The sequence below is a fragment of the Jatropha curcas genome, chromosome 1 (assembly GCF_041381405.1).
Source record: "Jatropha curcas cultivar XTBG-Jc1 chromosome 1, XTBG_Jcur_1.0, whole genome shotgun sequence".
Classification (NCBI taxonomy): domain Eukaryota; kingdom Viridiplantae; phylum Streptophyta; class Magnoliopsida; order Malpighiales; family Euphorbiaceae; genus Jatropha; species Jatropha curcas.
Genome location: NC_143151.1, coordinates 7,831,464 through 7,852,591, shown reverse-complemented (window position 1 = coordinate 7,852,591; position 21,128 = coordinate 7,831,464). Strand labels below are relative to the sequence as shown.

Below are 21,128 nucleotides of genomic sequence, written 5' to 3'. Positions count from 1 at the left end.
CATCATCGCATATTCTTTTTTACAATAATTACATCGAACCGCATTGATTTCTCTATTATCTTGAACAATTTTTGCAAAGTGCTTCTTAAACATATCTGATTTTGGTGGTTTACCGTTTACCTATTGAAATATTAGGAAACATTGCTTCTTGTGGTGAAAAATCAATCAATGGATCGTTTGAATCAATTTATTCTATGCTTTGAGCAACTCGCTTTCCCTTGGAGCTTTGTGAATTGTGTGCCATAATTTTAAATGGAATTATGGAAAAAAATGAATAAATGGAATATGAAATTAATGGAATTTAGAATTGGATTTATGAAAATAAAGCAATATTAAGAAGAGGAGAGATAGGATATAATTGGTTGTGAAAAAAAATAATCAACTCATCATATTTATACATATTTTTCATTTATGTAGTTTTCCAAATTGTCCCTTATAACAGAAAAAAAACAATTATATTTTTGAATAATTTAGTAAATTATAATAAATAAATAAAATTTATTTACCAAAACTAAAAAAATTAAATGTTATTGACAATGACACCTGCTAGCCGTTTGAACCTTGAAAAAAATTGTGTAAAACAAAAGGTTCAACGGCTAGTGAAGATATTTTTTCATAAATGATAATATTTTATAAAAGGTTCAATGACGATGTTTTTTTATAAATGATGATGTTTTATAAAAAGTTTAATGATGATGTTTTTTTCACTACTTTTTATAAATTAAGTATTATTACATCAAATAATTTTATTTGTGAATCTGGTTCGAACCGGACCGAAACCGCCGGTTAACCGCCGGTTTCGGGCCGGTTCAGGTTCATTTTTTAACATTCACATGAACCTTAACCGGCCCTTGAACCGCCGGTTTCGGTTCAAAATTTTAAACCGCCGGTTTCGGTCCGGTTTCGGTCCGTCTACAGTACGGTTCGGTTTCGGTTCGGTTCCGGTTAAAACCGAACCGGTGGCCATGCCTAGATGGTGATACGCTAATTACAAATATTTTCAAACAAACATAAAAAAGGAACATGAAAAAAGAAAAAGTTTATACTAATAAAATTTTCCACTAACCATAATAATTTTTATTTCTTAATATTTATTTTAAAAAAAGTATATATTTTTGAAACGGGGAGTATAAATAATAGAGACAATGACTTGAGTTAAATTTAAAAAATATACTATTTTCAGCATTAATTTTATTGTTATCCAATGACTATAGCTATTTGGTGACCAACATCGGTTAACGGGTAGCCATTCTTAGGTGATCAATTATGTGTCTGCCATCAATCTTCTCCCTAAATTAATGCTTCTCGGTGGTAGTTGAAAATTCAAACATCATTTAAGCATTTATACTACCGAGGTACGTTCAGATGGTCGGTTTTTGCTTTCTTCTTCTTTTTTTTTTTTTTTTTTTAAATGAGATTAAGACTTTGATTTTCAGAAATATGAGTAAATATCCATTTAAAGCAATTTTACCATTAAAATTAGAGCTAAAATTTACTTATACTGAATTAATTCACCGAAGAGTAAAGCACTGAAGTAAAGTATTTAGAATCTGTTAGTTAAAATTAATTATTTTGACTGTTATTAGTTGTTTTAATAGTATTGAACCGTTTAAGTAGCTTTTATAAAATATTAAAAGCTAATTTGAAATGTATTAACTTTTTATAAATATTATTTTAACTTTTAAAAATTGTTCAAAATCCTATATTATCGAATACTATAAAAAATATCAAATTTTAAAAATTACTTAAAAAACTGTTGTCCAATAATTTTGGAGCGGAAAAGTCCACCTTTTACGAAAGTACTCCCTCATTTATAGGCATCATTTAGATTAAGAATTATGTTTTAGTATCTTTGAATTTGAAATGGTGTGGGATGGGTTGCACAAGAATGCTGGCTCATTAATATATAGACTAATTTATGGCCATAAATTTCAACAAGACATGCTTCTTTCACTTTAAGATTAATAAATAGACATTTTATCTTTTTTTTTTTTTAGTTTTTATTTAGAATTTTGAAAGTATATTAATTATTTTTACCAATTTTACTTATATATATTAAGTGTTTTGTAGTAAAATTAAATGAAGAGCTTTTAATTTTAATAAGAGCAATTTAAACATTATATTTTAATTATTTTAAATAGTCAATATATTTTAATTATTTTTTTAATTTTTATAAAAAGATTAGATATTATCATTTTTGTTTAAAAACAATAAAAATGGGGTAAGTAACCCAACAGTCGAATTACCGTTGGCTAGTACAATTTTAGATTTCACCAACCGACTCTTTTTGGGTATAATTATGTGTTAGCTCTGTAGGTTACATTTTAGCCAATAATAGATATGCACGTTAGGAAGAATTCTAAATTAATAAATATAGTGACATTCATTTTTCCCATATAGTAGCAATAATATTTATTTCTTTTTAAATATTATATTATTCTGAGAGACCATAAGAAGTGGTTGGTGAGCAGTCACGGCCTATGATATTTACATCTTTAGTACTTGTCATTTGCGCAGTCTGATTATTATATATATGGGAAACGGTACTCTCATTTCAAAATATACACGAAGGGATATTAGATAGAGATTCAATTTTCTGTAGCTAATGGAGTTAGGAAGTGTACTTGAGTTCATTGAGAACAAGACCATTTTGGTTACCGGTGCAACTGGTTACCTAGCAAAAAGTATATACATTTACTCTCTCTCTCTCTCTCCCTCTAGCAAAAAGTATATATATATAATCTTTATTTATTTATGTTTTTAACAATAATTTATTTTTATTGATGTAGTTTTTGTGGAGAAGATATTAAGAGTTCAACCAAAAGTTAAGAAGTTTTATCTTCTTCTAAGAGCTTCTGATGCTAACTCAGCTAATGAACGTTTTCATGACGAGGTTTATATTATGTTATATCGATTTCTTTTTTTATGAATGCTCTAATCTTTATAATGCATCTACTGTTAGAAAATGACGGTTGGAGAACTGAGACATTCTAATTTATCATTAATAATATTTTTTTATGAAAGTATAATTTTACTGATATATACGTTATTGATATTAAGGTGTTAGGGAAGGATTTATTCAAAGTTCTAAGGGAGAAATACGGTGCAAACCTAAATTCCTTTGTATCAGAGAAGTTAATTCCTGTTGCTGGAGACATCTCTTGTGAAGATTTAGGAGTCAAAGACTCCTACTTAAGGGATGAGATGTTTAAAGAAATTGATTTAGTGATTAATTTTGCTGCCACGACCAACTTTGATGAAAGGTAATCAATTACTAAATAAAGTTATCTTCTTATTTTTCAAAAGTTTTGTTTTCATTATTATTCTAAATAAAATTTTTTTTATACATGGAACTAATTCTTTCTTCCTCTTCATCTTCTCCTCTTATCTGGAATATGAAGGTATGATATTGCACTAGGCATAAATACATTGGGAGCTCTACATGTTTTGAACTTTGCTAAGAAATGCCTTAAAGCTAAGATGCTTGTCCATGTCTCGACCGGTGAGTCCAAATCTTTAATCTTGATTTTTTTTTTCTTCTCTTAATTACTATATATAAATGTTTTTTTTTTTTCTTTTGTTCCTCAGCTTATGTATGTGGAGAAGATAGTGGAATTATACTAGAGAAGCCATTTACAATGGGTAGACCCAAGAAGGGGACAAGTGAAATAGACATTGAAATGGAAAAGAAACTTTTGGAAGAAAAACTAAATGAACTCATATCAGAAAATGCTTCTGAGAAGGAAATTACAGCATTCATGAAGGATTTTGGCATTGAAAGGTAAGGTCGAAATACTTGAACTTGAATTACAGAGTTTAATTAACTTTTATTTTTATGTTGTTAAGAACCATTTATGAATGAATAGGGCAAGGGCATTTGGATGGCCAAACACATACGTATTTACAAAGGCAATAGGAGAAATGCTTCTAATGCATTTCAAAAAAAATATGCCTCTACTTATTATACGTCCTACCATGATAACAAGTACTTATAAGGAACCATTTCCTGGTTGGATCGAAGGTGTAAGGTATGTATGTGTATATTACATACTGTTATCTTGTTGGTTATAAATTCATTATTTAAAATATAAGACTCGGATAATTCTCATTCTCTTGAGTTAATTTTTAAAGAGTGAGTTAGTCTTCGTTTATTTTTATGATATAGTATCAGAGCATCCCTTACTTCGAGGTATGTTTGCTTGCAAACTTCATACTCCAAACGTTCATGCGTGGGTGTGAAAGAGTGTGTTATCCTACCTTGATTAGTGATAAGATGCTATGCAAAATATAAAATTTGGACAATCGTTCTCTTGAGTTAGCTTTTTGAAGAATGAGTTAAGCTGTGCCCATTTTATATGTATAGAAGATATGTAATAAATGCGTTTGAACCACAGAACTATTGATAGTGTAATTGCGGGGTACGCGAAAGGAAAAGTAACATGCTTTATTTCAGATCCTCAATCAACTCTTGACGTGGTGAGCCTAATTAATTTCTTTTGTCTCCTTCCTAACTTAATTTATCTTACCTAATTTTAATTTTTTAATTCTGATTTTTCCAAAAAAAAAAAAATGCAAATGCAGATACCAGGTGACATGGTGGTAAATGGTATTATTGTAGCAATGGCGGCGCGTGCAAAGCAATCTTCAGAAATAATTTATCATTTAGGATCTTCACTGAGAAATCCAGTGAAATTATCAAATATTCATGATTTTACTTTCCATTATTTCTCTGCAAATCCATGGATTAGTAAAGATGGATCACCAGTCAAAATTCAAAGAGGCACCATTTTAAGCTCCATGGCCCGCTTCCGTATGTACATGGCTATCCGTTTCCAACTCCCACTGCAGGTGCAACTTAATTACCTAATATCCGTTTCCATATGTACATGTCTTTTGTCTTATAATTTATAGTTTTATAAAATATAATTCATTTATAGGCGTTGAAATTGGCAAATACTATGGTGTTCAAGAAATATGAGGACACGTATGCTTCTCTGAATCGGAAGATAAACTTAGTAATGCGACTGGTGGACCTTTATAAACCTTACGTATTCTTCCAGGGCATGTACGTACACTTTATTACATATTATTGTTTTTTAGAGTTATTTACATTTATCATAAATTTAATTTTTATATTGACTTTATTTCACTTATATTGTTGTTTTTTCATATTCCTAAATTATGAAAAAAAAAAGATTTTAATTATAAGTGTTTTTGCGCTTATCATAAAATTTAATTATTATATTTCTTATAGTTATGGTTTCGTATTGTTAATGAAAAATTAGGTATCAATTTGAGCTAAAAATTAGTTTATTATAAAAATTAGTTTCGTATAGTTTATTATTATTATTATTATTATTATTATTATTATTATTATTCATTTTGATTGAGTGAAATCAATAAAATTTTAGACTTCATTTTACTGGATTTGTATTAATGAAATAATTATAAAAATTAAAAAGTAATTTCATAAAATTATCCAAATTTAAGAAATTTATAATAAAGTTTCATAAAAAAAAAAAAAACTAAAGTTCCAGAATTTTTTTCCTTAAAGACTTTTTCTTGACACATAAAAAAATTCATTAAACCGTTTTTTATAATCTTAATTAATTATAATGGAATGAATATATATAATTAATTGTTCCTAATTTATTTAATTTTATAGCTTTGATGATACCAACTCAGAGAAGTTGAGAATAGCAGCGAGAGATCAGACGATGGCGACCGAAGCAAATGGATTTAATTTTGATCCAACAACAATTGATTGGGAAAAGTACATGATGAATGTTCATATTCCTGGTCTTGTCAAATATGTGATGAAATGATACCATCCGGCATTAATTGAAGTTGTTGGAAAGACCAACTAACAATACAGTAATATTCTATATATATATATATATATATATATATATATATAGTATATATAGTGTATTTTAAGTCTTTTATACTAGAAATTAGTTGTGTTTGGATTTTATTATGACATGTTCTACAGTTTTTATCCTCAATTGTATTTCTAAAACTACATTCAAATAGAAAATATATATATATATATTGTCGTGTTTAATTTGAATTACCGCGCATATTCCTCTTGTTATTGGCATTGATAGACAAGCCTTCCCTTGTCCAAGAAACGATTGCTCGTTTTTAATTAGGATCAGTTGTTTTTTATATTTTTGGATTACTTTTTAATAAATTTGTTAGTTATATACGCTATACCTAATTTGATTAGTTATATTTTGGATATAATATTTCAAATAATAAATATTTTATTATTAATAAAAATTATTTATTTATTTTTTATATTCTATTGATTGAATTTTGATAAAAGATAAACTCTACGAGACAATACTGCTTTGCAAAGTAAGTTATAATGTGGTTATAATTATGATTTTTTTTTTTTTTTTTTTTTTTTTTTGCATTAAAGCAATGGTCTCTAAATATTTCTGATCAATGTTCTCCTCATTATTAGACGATGATTAGAGTTGTTAAGACAGATGCATATTATGTTCTTTCCTTAAAGAAGCAGTCGTTCTCATAAGCTGAAATATATGTGATATCTAGAACTAATATGTAGATGCTTATTATTTAAACAAGTCCACTGAATTTACCTGCATGAGAATTCCATATGAAAAGTTACATTTGTCTATAGAATACTCAAGTGATGGTTGTGGAAATAATTCTTTGACTTTAAATTATTAAGCTATCTCGTATGGGGATGACTATGTTTTGATCCTTCGTTCACATTATTCACTAATGAATAATAAGTAATGATTTATTGGACATAGTAGGAATTGTATGGAGATACTTGTGTAATTAAGAGAGAATTCATCACCCTAGATAAATCAAGGAAAATGTTCTAATTGTTCTCTATTAGTATTGATTAAGAAATCCTTGCGCAAGTTAGAATGAAATTAGCAAATTAAATTTGAAATTTCATTCAAATTATTAATGGCTAAGATTAAGAGCTAACATGATTTAGTAAATCAGACACACTCTATGTTTAATTACTAAATCAGAACATTAATGATAAAGGAATATTAATTAAACTAATAAATCATGCATTAAAAAGTTAAGTTAAACCACTTTGACTTTTCAAATATTTGGGTAGTCATGACATGTTGCTAGATAATGTATTTGATCTGCAAATATATATTAATTAATTAATTTATATTTATATTTATTGCCAACATATTTGGAACCTAGAAAATTACACACATAAGAATGGATATGAGAAAGTGAAAATAAAAATCAAATCAAGTATGACTTGATTACAAATAAGTTTTGTGATATTAAGGAAAAAATTATAATTTATATTTAATTTCAATTTTACCTAAATTATTAAGTATTGAATTAATTGATATAAGTCTAAAATTTATTAAAATAAATTTTAAATTAAATAAATCTAATATTTTAATTATAATTTATTTATTTAAAAGGTTTAGACAAATAATTACCATTAATTTATTTATGAGCTAGGGTTTTCATATATAAGGTTTAAAAAACAGTTTAACAGACAGTTATTGCTCATGGCCATAAAACTAAACATAGAGCGTAAAATAGCTAGTACCATCATACTCTCTACTCTCTCAATCCTCTATAATAGTTTTAGAGTTTTTCAATTGTCCATTCATATGAATACTACTAGAGGCCGAACACTTCGACGGCTTGTGGTTGTGACAATCTAGCCACGTAGATCGAAATTTTGAAAAACCTGCACAAAAGGTATTCTTCTAAACAATTTTATTATTTTAATCGTTTAAATAGATCTCTATTGGAATAATTATTTTGTTATAATTGTATTTTCCCGCCGCGTATTATTCATATTGAAACCTAACAAAAATTACCAACAAGCCAACTTTTCATGTCATTGAGCAAGTTACCCTTTTAAATGAGTCGAGGGATTAGGGTTTGTAGCATATTTAGTGTGAAACTTGAGGATTTGAAAGGAATTAAATTAGAGGAGGTGCGAGTTGCAGATTAGGTATTAACGAAAAATGAGTTTTTTTTTTTCTTTTTTTTTTTTTTTTAAAAAAAAGAGAATTAGTTTGAATTGAGAAAGATGGATGGAGTTGAGGGTGGGACAAAAATGGTCTCATATATGACCAAATATGCATCGGTGGATGCAACACGAGTAATAAGAGAATAACAAGAAATGAAAATATATTGCTTTGAAAAAGAAGAATTACAATTCATATTCCATGCTGCAAATTGCACACAAGGACAAGACTTCTTATTCTCATTGCATTCCATCTCCTAGTCTATTCTTTATCGCATTTCATTCCATCTACCCAATGTAGTTTGAATGTTTTCTTTTTTTTAGAGTATTGAGAAATGGGGATTCAAATCTAAATTTATTGTGAGATCGTATACACACTTACCACTAGACTATGACTTGATGTGCTTTTAAAAATCAGTTTAGGCTCTAAACTAGATCATTAAAAAAGTTAAAATGCTTTCTTTTTATTCCCATGTGTTTTCATGCTCTGATTATGATAATATTTACATAAAGTTCTCTCAATAACAGTGATTTTTATTCTCATTCCATTATATCTCTATTTCACTATATATCTCATTTCATTCATGTATAAATGTAATTTGAATAGTTTTAAAAATTAATCTAGGATTTAAATTAGAATAATGAAAAATATTAAAATACTTTTTCTTTTTTCACACACGTGTTTCACGTTTAGATCAGAATGGTATTACGGTAAAATCCTCTCAATAGTGGTGATTTCAAACCTTTAATCTAATAAATAAAATTCTGTCAAAGATGCAATCCATTTTTGCTATTTAACCATTTGTTGATTAAAACACCATATTATAAATGGTTGATGAGAAGTGAATATAAAGTTACTTCATAATGTTATCACATAATTGCTGATTATGCTTTTACCTTAGGATATTATATACATTGTAGGAAATTGGGGAAAGGAGAAAGCTGGACTGAACTGGAAATGATTTCTATAAAAGAGGAACTAAATTGTAGTATTATAAAGAATATGGACTGAATAGTAATTTTACAAAATCACTCTCATACACGTCTCACTCTGTGTTGTGTGAGAACATTGAAGTTCCATGGCAATTTATAGCCAGTACAATGGAGATAAAACGAAAGCTTCTGTCAAATGGTTGGTAATAGGCGGTACCAACCATTGAATTTTTTTTTTTTTTTTTTTACACATTTTATCTTCTTCTTTGACTTCTTTTTTTTTATTATTTCTTTCGTTAATTTGTGGGGCCCTCCTCCATATTGGTAGGACCTCCATTTTTTACTTGCAAAATTTATTTTATTTTTATTAATTTTTGTTGAATTTAACAATTATCGAAAAAAAAATGTAGCACCTATAACTACTTAATAAGAACAAAATATTTAATTATCATTTTTAATTACTCCGTTTAAAATAGATTAATTATAATTTTAATACTAATTTTTTAATATTGACTACAAGAAATGTTATCGAGTTAATTTAAGTACATTAAGAGTTTTTTTTAATCAGAATACTTAAAAGTATTAACCCCAATTTTTTTTAATCAAATCTTTAAAAGTTTCATCCGTATCAACCCCAAATTAGGTAAAGCAAATAATTTAATAATCTTCTCTTAATAAGAAAAGAAAAAAAAATTTACATATTAATATGAAATTTGATACATGTTAAAAAAAAAAATACTAATATGTATAAAATTATTCTTACATTTTGTTTGGAATGAATTCAAAGGAAATTAATTTTATTTAAAAATATATTTCATTAAAAAATTTATTTTATAAATAAATTCCATATTTAGATGAATGAAAGAATTTAAATATGCATTGTATATAGAATTCATTAATTTTAGTAGCTTTTTTCTCATTTTAAATTTAGATTCTTTTTTTTTTTTTTATAAATGTCACCAATTTTAATAAAATTTGATCCAAACATATAATCAATTGTATAAAATTAAAAATGTGAAATTCAAGATAAATTTCTTTTATATCAAAAATGAAAATTTGGATTTGCAATGAATTATATAAATTTTTTTATGTCGAAAAAAGCTATGTGAACGGCCAATAAATATTCTTATTCTAACTTAAAGGGACATTTCTGTGTCATTCCCAGACAAATAAACCGTTGAATTTATAACGTTGCTTGTCCAATCCAAATTAACAAGTAAACAACCATTCCTATTTTTAAGAAATGTCTAGTACAAATTAAGGTTGTCTGGCAAAGAGTAGTTACTATAGTATGACTTTTGCTTTTTCTCTTACTAATTTTTTTAATTTATTTTTTTGTTTTTCATATATCTAATGACCCATAGCTGAGGAAGGAGACATTGTTCCTTAATTTTGCAGCCATAACCACTTTTGATGCAGCATTAACTAACAACTAACTATTTTGTTTTATCTATTCTCGTAATATATGCAATAAGATTTTGTAATTATAGTTTGAAATTTGATGTTGCATTTCTTACCAATACAATGGGAGCTCAACAAATTAAAGTTGTTTACCCATTTACTTTCTTCTAAAATTTTTTCCTTTCCAACAAAGGAAAATAAATATATATTTTTTCCTACATTATATCTAAACATAAGGAAGAAAATTAACTATGTTAAAAAAATTGATAATTTTTCATTATTTTCGTTTCTTTTCTTTTCTTCCAAACAAAATGTAAATTTTGTAAATTCCACTGCGGCCTGCTAAACATATTTATATATAAAGTAAAATGCAAGGTTAATAGATATGTCAACTAAAATTAATTAAGAGGATGTACGTTTGCAACTTCCGTGTACAGGAAGAGTCTAAGGCTAATATTAAATAAATGGCTGAGTACGTAAATTCACATTGCTTTCTATAAAAAACCTTATAGCACCCTCAATTTTTATTTTGATTAATTGAACACTTTAATTTATAAAATTGTACCCATTAAATATTTTATTTAACCTATTAAACACTTCAACTTATAAAATTAGATCAATTAAACACTTATTAAAAAATGAAAAAAATATAAAATTATTGTTCTAAAAATTATATTAACCCCAAATCAAATCAATATTTTGCATAAAAGCCAAAAAAGACCTTAAAATTTACTATTTTTATTGTAAAAAGATGTGAAATTATTACAAAAGATGAAGTTCAGAATGCCACAAGATCGATTTATAATTCAAAGTAACGACAAGGGTTTTTTTTTTTTTTTTTTTTTTTTATCCCGTCAAAGTTCAGTGCTAAATGATGCATTCGGCCACTAAAAAATCCATGTTCTACTAGTGAGACACCTAATGGTATCTCCAAATCAGACATCAATGAGAGGAGAAATTGATTGTTCAAAAACCAAATGAGCTAAAATACAGATCGTGTATATTTTTACAGGAAAAAAAAGACATAATAAGAATGATAATAGAAAGTGATGGTTTTTTTTTCAATAACAATCAACTATTAGCTCGGTGTATTAACAATGAAACATCCCTTTTTTTCAGAGCAAAAAATGACAACAATAATAAAAAGTGACAATTTTTTCAAAATAAAATAGGAGTACAGAGTAATATTTTTTAAAATAACAATCAACTACGAACAAATATGAAGCCATTTTGCTACTTCGAAATATGAATTTCCCACCAGAGAGCACAAGTCTCCCATTGAAGCGGGATGGGTTTTTCTCACCTCTTATCAGTTACTATGTAGCCTTTTTCTGTTAACTAATAATTTGTTTTTCTTAATAAATGATAAGGGCGGGCAAAGATCCTTGGATGCCCAAACACATGCATTTAGGAAAGTTGAAAGAACATCAACGTGGTAAAAGTATATATACGTCCCAACATTATTACTAGTACCTTAGAAGGAACCTTTCCCTGGCTGGATTGAAGGAGTCAGGTCAGGGATAGTCTTCTCAAGAGCTTCGCAAGCACAAAATTCCTAAAATTCTTTTTCCACTAAACTTATTAAACCTTACTCTACAAAACGAGGGGTAATTTTCCCCATCTCATAAAACTGCCCCAACTCAATATTTGAATTTGAAACTTACAAGTTCAAATAGTAAGTTGGCTCTTTGTGAACCCTAATACTACAACAGACACTGCTCAAATGCATTTTATAAATATCACAAATTAGGAGGAAGATATAACTAGGAAGGAGATGTGGACCTTTGTTTTCTTTTACCTGTCATAGTTACTGGTTTATTATCAGAATCCTGAAAAGAATCTTCACTGTCAAGTTTGTCATTGCAACTTGTCAAACATTTTGGTTCACAAGTTTTCATGCTCATCGCCTCTTTGTCACATGCACCACAAGCACTTTGTCTGGTAATGCAGACCCAACCTTGCACAGAATCCTCATTTCCATCACCTGCTATCGGCACATGCCATGATCCTTTTTCTGATTCCTGAAACCAAAATAAAAGGTTATTAGATATATAATTAAGATAAAGGTTATTATTCTGCATCAGTAACATTAAGCACCAAATAGCAATAATTCACTCATGAATCATGCTCTCACATTACATATGAAGTGTATTTAGAAAGTTAAAAAAAGACCCAGAATTGTAAACTTTTGCATCTAAAATAAGGTACTGAAAAGCTATAAACACATAGTCTCATGTATTTGTCATTCATGAAACGTACAAACACAATGAAAATACATATATTAGATTTTCCAATGCTAAACTTTAACTTCAATAGCATTTCTTCATGACTCTTCAGATGTTCGACAATTTGGACAGGTGTGGAACAGCATAATGCACAAATATCCAATGGTATGAAAAGATTTGTCCAACTGTTTTGCACATTTTTTTAAAAAATATTTGATAAGTAATCAAGATATCCTTGACAACTTGTTATGATGCTTACACTAAATTTTGCCTCAACTAATGCTCTCAACTAATGCTGTGTCAAAATAATGACCAAATGGCATTTCTATGTATAATTAATAGCACAATGACCAAAATAAAACTGAGAAAGAAAATATGACAAACATAAACCAAGCACGCAAAAGTACTTTCATAAATAAAGTATGACACGGGAGAAAACAAATATTGATACCTGGATTACTACAGAAAATGGCCGTGGCATCTGAAGTTTTAGGTTACCTTTTACAAAGGTATATCGAACCTGCAAACAAGAAATAACAAAACTCAGTCCCTCAAAATTTATGTTAACGAACAATATTAAAAGAATAGAAAAGTACTGCCATGATAGAGCATGAATCCAAACGACAAATAAAATTGGATGAGTGTGCATAAGCAAAATTACATTGAGAGATACATGAATTGGATGGGTGTGTATAAGCAAAACTACATTGGGAGATACATGAATTGGGCAACAAGATTTTTTGTGCAAGTTGTCAAGTTCATATTAAAGTAATTCAACCATGCTACAGGATTAATTTTCAAAATAGAATCACTCACTTCATGGTACCAGTAGTAGTACTGAGCAGAAAACAAACCCAAATCACCTTTTATATCACCAATCCATAGGCAAGGGAATGCAACTACATTAACATGTTGCTAGGGGTGGCAAATGGGTGGGGTTAAAAACGTTGGCCAAAAATAACTCAATTACCCATTTATGATCCATTTTATTATTTACATGGGTACTCATACCCAGTTAACCCATATAAATACTCACCAACCATACCCATTTGCATCCACTCCACTCATTTACTACCATTAACCCTCTTTCTCCACCATCTTTGCACCATGTTGTGGTAGAGACATGGGTAATTAGATGACAGACAGATCAACTTGTCAATTCCTAAGTTGTGGCAAAGAAGTGAATTAGTTTCAATGACAGAGTTGCAACACCACCACCACAATTGTCATTGTCATTACCACAAAAACCACTAGTAAATGTTAACATGTCTAGCATTGTTTTTTGTTGCAGCACAATTTCAAGTTGTTTCATAGCCAGAATGGATGTGGCTTTGGTTGTAGTAACCAACTTAAGCACAAACGAATCAGTTCTCCATAAACTAAAATCCCATATACCTATTTATATTTTCTATTGCATGAAAAAATCTCTTAGCATACATTTGATTTAGCTTTTGAGAGCCGTCAGTCGAGGTCTAGATACTCAACCGTTGACTCAGAGCACCGAGTAAAGAGTGTTTAAAAGCCAGCAGTCTGCATTTAGGCACCACACTGCTGAACTAGGACGTTTGGCCAAAAAAAAAAAAGAAGAAACAGTTTAAAATCCTGCAGTGTATTTTCATCCGCTAGCTTTTGGATTTTGAAACTAAAAGCTCACTTTTGATAAAGAAAAGGTAGAAATTCTAGCTAACAGCTCAAAATTCAGCTTTTGTAAATAATACCATTAATGAGAAATCAATATATAAAAAGAAGGGTCAATTTTAATACATAAAAAAAAGCTCAATAGTTTGTAAATATTACAGGACATTTTCATATCATTACTAGAGAGAAGATATCAAAAAAATAAAGATTTTTGATGATGGTAGTGGTGCTGTGGTGTAGGGTTCCGGTTGCAGAGGTGGAAGCGGAGGTAAAGTTGGTGTCAGTGGTGGTGGAATTAGTAGGTAGGGTAATTGGATATCTCCAACCGTTACCCATCCATACATTAATTGGTTAGTTGGGTTATGACCCATTTAAAATAGAAAGAACCTATATCCTTCTGTAAAAGAATGGATATGAACAAATTTTGTCACCTTTACATGTTGCTTTAAACAACCCCCCCCCCCCCCCCCCCCGGGGGGAGCATTGGAATTATCTAATGATTTCAAACTTAGGGTTACAATTAAAGGGCCATCGATTCATGGGCTACATGGTATCAATAAAAAGTTAATAATCGATAAAAATACATTAAAAATTTAAAAATTAGTTAAAAAAGAAATTTCTTGAGGGTTACCTATAATACCATGGCAACAAATCCATCAAAAGATCATTTCGAGGCTTTTTAGGACCTGCTGCATGTTTTGGCAAGAATAGATATTTTGTGAATCTAATGCGTCTCATCAAAGGATGTGACATTTATCCCAAAGTTTTAGGCGAGAAATCAACATAGCTTAAAATGTAAAGACAGACGTATGCATTCTTATTTATTTTCAAATAACAATTTCATCATATTTATTAAAGGAAGTTTAATAATTAAAAATTCAACAAATCATCATCACAAAAATGCTATAAAAATATGAAAGGAAGTCTTGTGATGTAGCACATACTTGATGCCTTTCTTTCCACTTGAGGAAAAAGTTGCTCCCCAAGAGTTCAAAAATATGATCCCGCATCTCATCATTAGTAACAAGCAAGCACCTCCGCTTTACAGCAGCATAAAGCCAATACCTGAATTATGGAGAACTCAATATGCATATCAAACGTCTTACTAGTAGTTAACAGCCATCCAAGATAAAATAACATATTACATAATATATAATTATATGCAAGCACCAAGGTGTTAGGAGAGTGCTAACACAAAATCTGCAAACATATCAGTTACAAGAGATTTTTGCTCGATAAAAATATGGAGGATTGAAAAGAACAAGGGTAAGAAAACACGCATATAGACAAGTTGGTCCGGATACTCATACCAATCATCGTTGGAACCATGAGGTGTTGTATAAAGAACTTCTTTTTCTATCCACTCCTGAATCAGCTTTCTTTGAGAGGGACTTTCCAAGAGTGCCCGAACACGTTTGTTATGCAAGATTATAAGTGGCCAGTTTCCACTCCGATCGTACAGCTCTTTCACAACAGCGTCAAGCTGCTTTATAGCAATTTTGAGAATGTCAGTTCAATGAATCAGACCAATTTGTAATCAAAAAGAAACAGACTAAAATATAGATGGAAAGTTAAAACGACCAAAGACTCTACGAAAACAACCTGAGGAATGCTAAATCCACCTTCTGCAAAGTTTTGTTGATAGAGTCCAACATTTGCTCCATCCACTACTGCTTCATAATTGGCATGTTTTTCCAGCCATTCCTACAATACAGAGAAAAAAAAAATGTACAAACAAAAATTAGAAAAGATAACAACAATATCCTTTTCTTTTCCAAACAGATGGAACTACCAAGAAATAACCATCATCTATGCCTGTAAGTCATTATATTTGTACTTGTTAAAAGTCAAGCTTTTGAATCACCAATGAAAGTATAAAATCTATATTTTTCAGACCAATGTATTTCTTGCATCCAATCCATGCATTCGAAGAAAGAAAGTCTACAACATGAACATGAACAGTGGACATCAGAAACTCAGACAGCCTCATTACCTAACTAATAAAACAAGCGATAACTTCTATCAACACACGGAACAAACAGAACCTAATTGATCAACAGCATATTGCAACTAACATAGTTGAAGTATTAAAGATATTAATAAATGGAAAGCACATCAAAATCAGCTTAAACATCACTCACCTGAAAATCACTAAAATAAGCTTTAACCTCCCTTTCCATAGCCAAACCAGCAACAGACCCTGCAAACCTTTCAGTCTCCATATCAGCAATATCAATACAAGCCAACTGCTCCCCACATGAAAGGCACTTTCCACCCATATCCACATTCCCTCTCTTCACCACCCACCTTCCCTTCCCAATCCAACCAATTCCATGCCACCCACCTCCATTCCTTGTAATTGTGTCTCTCACCAGACCCACATCTACTTCCACTCCATTACCTTTGAAATTCTTAAACCAATCCTCTATTATCTTTGTTGTCTCTTCCGTAACACACCTAACAGTCTTCCTCAATTTCTGCAAATACTCATAAACCCTCTCCTTATTTCCAGTCCCTGCACTTACCTTTAATAAAGAAGCAAGCTCCAGCTCCTCCAAACTCACTCCCATACTTCTCATATGCTCCTCCACTTCATAGGCCTTGTCAGCCTCCAATTTCTCACAAAAACAAAACAAAACAGGATCATATGTCCTTAACCGTGGCAATTCATTATAAACCCCCATATTCTTAACCAAATCGAAAGCATAATCCCCATCCCCTTTAGCTGCAGCGAGTCTAGCAACTGCAGTAATCGATGCTTCATTGGGCTTGATACCGTTAGCCACCATATGGTCAAATATACGAAACCCATATTGAAAAGCAAGCTCCTTTGTAGATGGGTCAGACAGGGAGATAGAGCAGAGATAAAGAAGAGTATTGAAATGGTGATGGCTGAGACGAGTGTTTTTGGAGACTGCAACGTCATATAGAGAGACAGCAGAGAAGAGGTCTTTGGTTTTAGAGTAAAAGTTGAGGTTATAGTTAAACTGGGATTCTGGGGTTTGGTTTTTATTGTGTTTCTTCTTCTTGGTTTCTGCCGTAGCCATAGCTGGACTAAAACTGAAAAGAAGAAGTTTTGGGAGGTAATTAGCAAAATTCAAAATTGAAAAGCCCTAAAAAGGTAGAAGAAGACTATTATAAGTTGCCGGGCCTAATAGTAAGACTCTTTTTGAGAATTTTATGTTATATAAGTGTAACTTTTCTTGGGCTAACATAAAGACTCAAACTGATTGACCTTTTCCCCAAGGTGCTTATTGAAAATTAAAACTAGTTCTGCCTTAAATTATATATTCATACTAAAATATCATATAGTTTTTTTTTAAAAAAAAAAAAATATATCTTATATAATCAATTTATTTAATTGTAGTGTGTTTTTCTTTTTAACAATTTATAGATTATTGTTCCACCAAAAGAAACAAATGATGGAATTATATATAGAGTAGAGTTTATTTTTATATTTACTTTCCTTAGAAAACAATCATAAAATTGCAGATCAAACAGTTATTTTTAATATTATTGAAGCAAATAGAAAACAGATATTATAAATGAAATTCACATGCAAGCACCATATGACTCAAGTTGAAAGCATCGAAATTGTTCAGCTATTGATGCTAAATATCTATGTTTCTTGTTGGGTTTTTACCACCATAAAACAAAACTACTTCAAATGTACGAAAGTTTATTATCAAAAACTATTAATTCCAATGTCCTTACCATGGCTCTTGCGCTGGAGACATCCTCAAATGTGAACACTTCTAACTCTTGATTAGTTAATTTTGGTCTCAATGTCCCTCCTACTAAAATTTTCTGTAATATTTGTCAGAAAGAAAAAAATATATATTTTAGATTTTCTGTAATTAGATATACTTATTGCAATTATATATCCCAATGCAGTGTATGAATAAGGTATTGAATCCATCCAAACTTTTATAAAATTACACTTGTATTATCCGAATTCATCCCAAATCTACAAAAAAAAATAAAAAAATAAAAAATGACGCAACAAAAAATTGCACAATCAAATTCTGCAGTTCAGAAACTGCAACAGCTGCATGTATTGCAGTGCAGAAATAAAGCAGTATATTCTGATATTAAGTTTACTGTTACTCATTTAGCAATTTACTGCAAAACCCCTATCCAACAAAATCTCCACATAGCTTTACTGATGTTAAGAATTCATTAAAAAAAGTTCTAAAAGAAATTATGAATTCCACAAGATTTTGTAGAACTAATTTTGAAATAAAAAGTTTTGTGTTTGGAATTAACAGATTTGAAATTCTAATAATTGAATTGTATAGAGTTGGGCATGCCTACCTCAAGTTCTGTTAAAATTATTGGAATTTTTAAACGAATGTCATAAAATTAAACTACTGATGTTCACAACTCATCCACAAATCCCAAAACAAACATCAAAATCAACCTTAGGCCGTTAAAGGAAGCAATTTCGAGCTTACTAATTCAAGAGAAGTCACCGAGAAAGCTCACATTCACCGGAAACCACGGCTGCCCCTTGCCAGAGAAGTAGAGCTCGATTTCGCGCGAAAGGAGAAAAGAGAGAGCAAAGTGCTGCTCTAAGACCGACCAATATTGCCTAAGGAGCCGTCCGCCTTTCTTCTCCGGCTGCGGAATCGCCGGAGATGTTGGCTGTAAGTGGCGACGCCAGCTATGGCAAAGGGATAGCTGCTCGTTGGGAGTCGGTCGTCAGATTTAACTTTCAGATGAAAAAAGGCTGCGATAAGCGACTGAGATTACGACGATGGTAAAAAAAAGGAAGAGTTTTGTTTGGGAACCCTACCAACAAAACTACGTAGTTTAGATGAAATTTAATGAAAACTTTATATCACTACGTCAAAACTAACTCGTTTTGATAGTGCATTATTTTTTTTCTTTTTTCTTTGTTATTTCTTTTTTATCATTAATAACTATGCTAAATTGCTAATTTGATAATTGATAATAATAAATAATACTAATCATTATAAAGCTATAATTATAAAATTATTCTAATATTAATTATTATTTATTTTTTATTTTTTATTTTATAATTGAATTTTTATTTAGATATTAATGAGCAATATTAATAGTATTTTTCAAAGCGCAGATATGTGATTAGTTTATTATAATATTGCTACCTATAATTATTGTAATATCATATAAATTTATTTTTAAAATTTGTTGTAGTGGGTTAACATTTAAATTAAAATAAAAATATACTTGTATAATGTAACCATTTATTAGAGTGCTCATTTTCACCCGATCCAGTGTGAATCTACCGAAGAAAACCTGATCCGTTTATAAATTGAGTGAGTACAATTGTCCACCAATCCAACTCGAGGCAGCCAAACTCGATCCGAATTATTTTTTTTTTCTCTTTTTTTTTTAAAAAAAGGCTTGTTGTAGTAATTATATAAATATATATATATATATATATATTAACCCAAATTTGATCATACCCAATCCAAACCTAATCCAATTAATTTTTCGCTTTTTTTCTAAAAAAAAAGTAGACTTTTTTTAGTAATTTTATGTAAATCAAATCGAATGCAACCCAATTTGATCTAGAACAAGGCAGGTGCCAAATGGATATTATGTTTTGTTACCATATTGATATGAATATTGTAAAATATGACCCAAACCTGATTCATGGTCATCTCTATCATTTAGTATCCAAAGTTTATTTTTATTTTTTTTTTTTTTGGTAATTTATCTATACTATATATAAAAGTGAGAATGATTGGGAATAATGAGATTTTTTATATTGTCTTGTAAAATTTAAGATACTTTAAAATAACCTTAATCATAGGCAATTAAAAATTTTGAAATAAAAAGAATATAATATTTTTATAATTTGATTGGATGTTTTTTAACTTTTTTTTTAATAGACAAATACATATAGATAATTAAACATTCGAAAATTTAAATTATTTTTACTGTTATTATCTTATTATGTCTTGTTAAGATTGGAAGAAGAATGATTTGGAAGAAAACCTCAATAGATTTTCATTAATAGTATATGGCATTTATACAAGAGTATTAGAGAAAAGATTTGCATTATGCAACAACTAATTGCATTGATATCAGATCCACTAATTGTGGAATTCTATTGTGCCATTTCAATTTGTATCTAACACGCCCCCGCAAATGGATGTCGGAGCAGCGCGTAGACAAAGTTTGTCCCGAAAAACTTGAAAAAGCCGAGATCCAAGAGGTTTTGTAAGACCATCTGCCAACTGATCTGAATTGTTAATGACTTGATTTGAAGATTGCCTAGGCAAACTTGTTCGCAAACAAAATGGAAATCTAGTTCAATGGGCTGCATTTGACCATGAAAAATAGGATTGTCAGTAAGATAAACTGCCCCAATGTTGTTACATCACAACTGTGCCGGAAAGCAAGTAGAGAACCCAATTTCACAGAACAAAGACCCTGGCCACATCAATTCGGCTGTGACATTCCCAATGGACTTGTACTCTGATTCTGTGGAGGACCAGGCCACCGTTTGTTGCTTCTTCGAAGACCAAGAAAAAAGGTTGTCTCCAATGTAAACAAGGTATCCACTAGTTGAGTGTCTATCATCGGGGCAACCTGCCCAATCACTGTTAGAGAAGGCTGGTAATTGGATAGTAGTATTGACTGTAAAATGAAGACCATGAGTAAGAGTGCCACGAAGATAGCGCAGGAGGCGCTTGACAGCTTGCCAATGAACATCAGTTGGGCAATGCATGAATTAGGCTAATTTATTGACCAGGAAGGCTACATCGGGTCGTGTCAATGTGAGATATTGGAGAGCACTTAAGACCTGTTGGTAGGTTTCAGGGTTCGGCATCAAGGTTCCTGAATGTTTTGAAAGTTGAACACCAGGGGACATAGGTGTACTACATGGTTTGGAATTGGCCATACCAGTTTCTGTCAAAAGATCTTGGAGATATTTTTTTGTG

The 21,128-nt window shown here is 30.1% G+C and overlaps 2 protein-coding genes across 4 annotated transcripts; one reads left to right on the top strand and one right to left on the bottom strand.

Annotated features, from left to right (window-relative positions):
* Positions 1 to 2,546: 2,546 nt before the first annotated feature.
* LOC105629792 (fatty acyl-CoA reductase 3) lies at positions 2,547 to 5,846 on the top strand. The gene is made up of 10 exons (XM_089717246.1): positions 2,547 to 2,684; positions 2,790 to 2,893; positions 3,061 to 3,263; positions 3,402 to 3,502; positions 3,589 to 3,781; positions 3,867 to 4,028; positions 4,395 to 4,476; positions 4,582 to 4,848; positions 4,938 to 5,065; positions 5,666 to 5,846. The coding sequence occupies exons 1-10, from the start codon at positions 2,606 to 2,608 to the stop codon at positions 5,823 to 5,825; spliced, it is 1,479 nt and encodes a 492-aa protein (XP_089573372.1). The 5' UTR covers positions 2,547 to 2,605; the 3' UTR covers positions 5,826 to 5,846.
* Positions 5,847 to 11,465: 5,619 nt separating this feature from the next.
* On the bottom strand, positions 11,466 to 18,988 carry LOC105629791 (proteinaceous RNase P 2). Of its 3 annotated transcripts, none has more exons than XM_089725419.1 (8): positions 18,648 to 18,987; positions 17,908 to 18,000; positions 16,335 to 17,253; positions 15,796 to 15,897; positions 15,504 to 15,676; positions 15,138 to 15,258; positions 13,007 to 13,075; positions 11,466 to 12,351 (listed from the first exon to the last, which is right to left on the bottom strand). In XM_089725419.1, the coding sequence occupies exons 2-8, from the start codon at positions 17,928 to 17,930 to the stop codon at positions 12,094 to 12,096; spliced, it is 1,665 nt and encodes a 554-aa protein (XP_089581545.1). In that variant the 5' UTR covers positions 17,931 to 18,000; positions 18,648 to 18,987; the 3' UTR covers positions 11,466 to 12,093. The 3 variants fall into 3 exon arrangements, with proteins under 3 accessions (XP_089581545.1, XP_089581549.1, XP_089581551.1); XM_089725423.1 differs by having other exon boundaries at positions 18,679 to 18,987; XM_089725425.1 differs by lacking the exon at positions 17,908 to 18,000 and having other exon boundaries at positions 18,648 to 18,988.
* Between the last annotated feature and the right edge of the window lie 2,140 nt (positions 18,989 to 21,128).

Excerpts from the sequence above, each read along its gene's own strand:
- LOC105629791 (XM_089725419.1), bottom strand. The coding sequence starts at position 17,930 with ATGTCTCCAGCGCAAGAGCCATG. Across the intron at positions 17,254-17,907 it reads TCTCCAGCGCAAGAGCCATG|TTTTAGTCCAGCTATGGCTA; the intron begins GTAAGGACATTG and ends TCTTCTTTTCAG. Across the intron at positions 15,677-15,795 it reads GTGGATTTAGCATTCCTCAG|CTTGACGCTGTTGTGAAAGA; the intron begins GTTGTTTTCGTA and ends GCTATAAAGCAG.
- LOC105629792 (XM_089717246.1), top strand. The coding sequence starts at position 2,606 with ATGGAGTTAGGAAGTGTACTTGAGTTCATTGAGAACAAGACCATTTTG. Across the intron at positions 4,849-4,937 it reads GTTTCCAACTCCCACTGCAG|GCGTTGAAATTGGCAAATAC; the intron begins GTGCAACTTAAT and ends ATTCATTTATAG. Across the intron at positions 5,066-5,665 it reads TACGTATTCTTCCAGGGCAT|CTTTGATGATACCAACTCAG; the intron begins GTACGTACACTT and ends TTAATTTTATAG.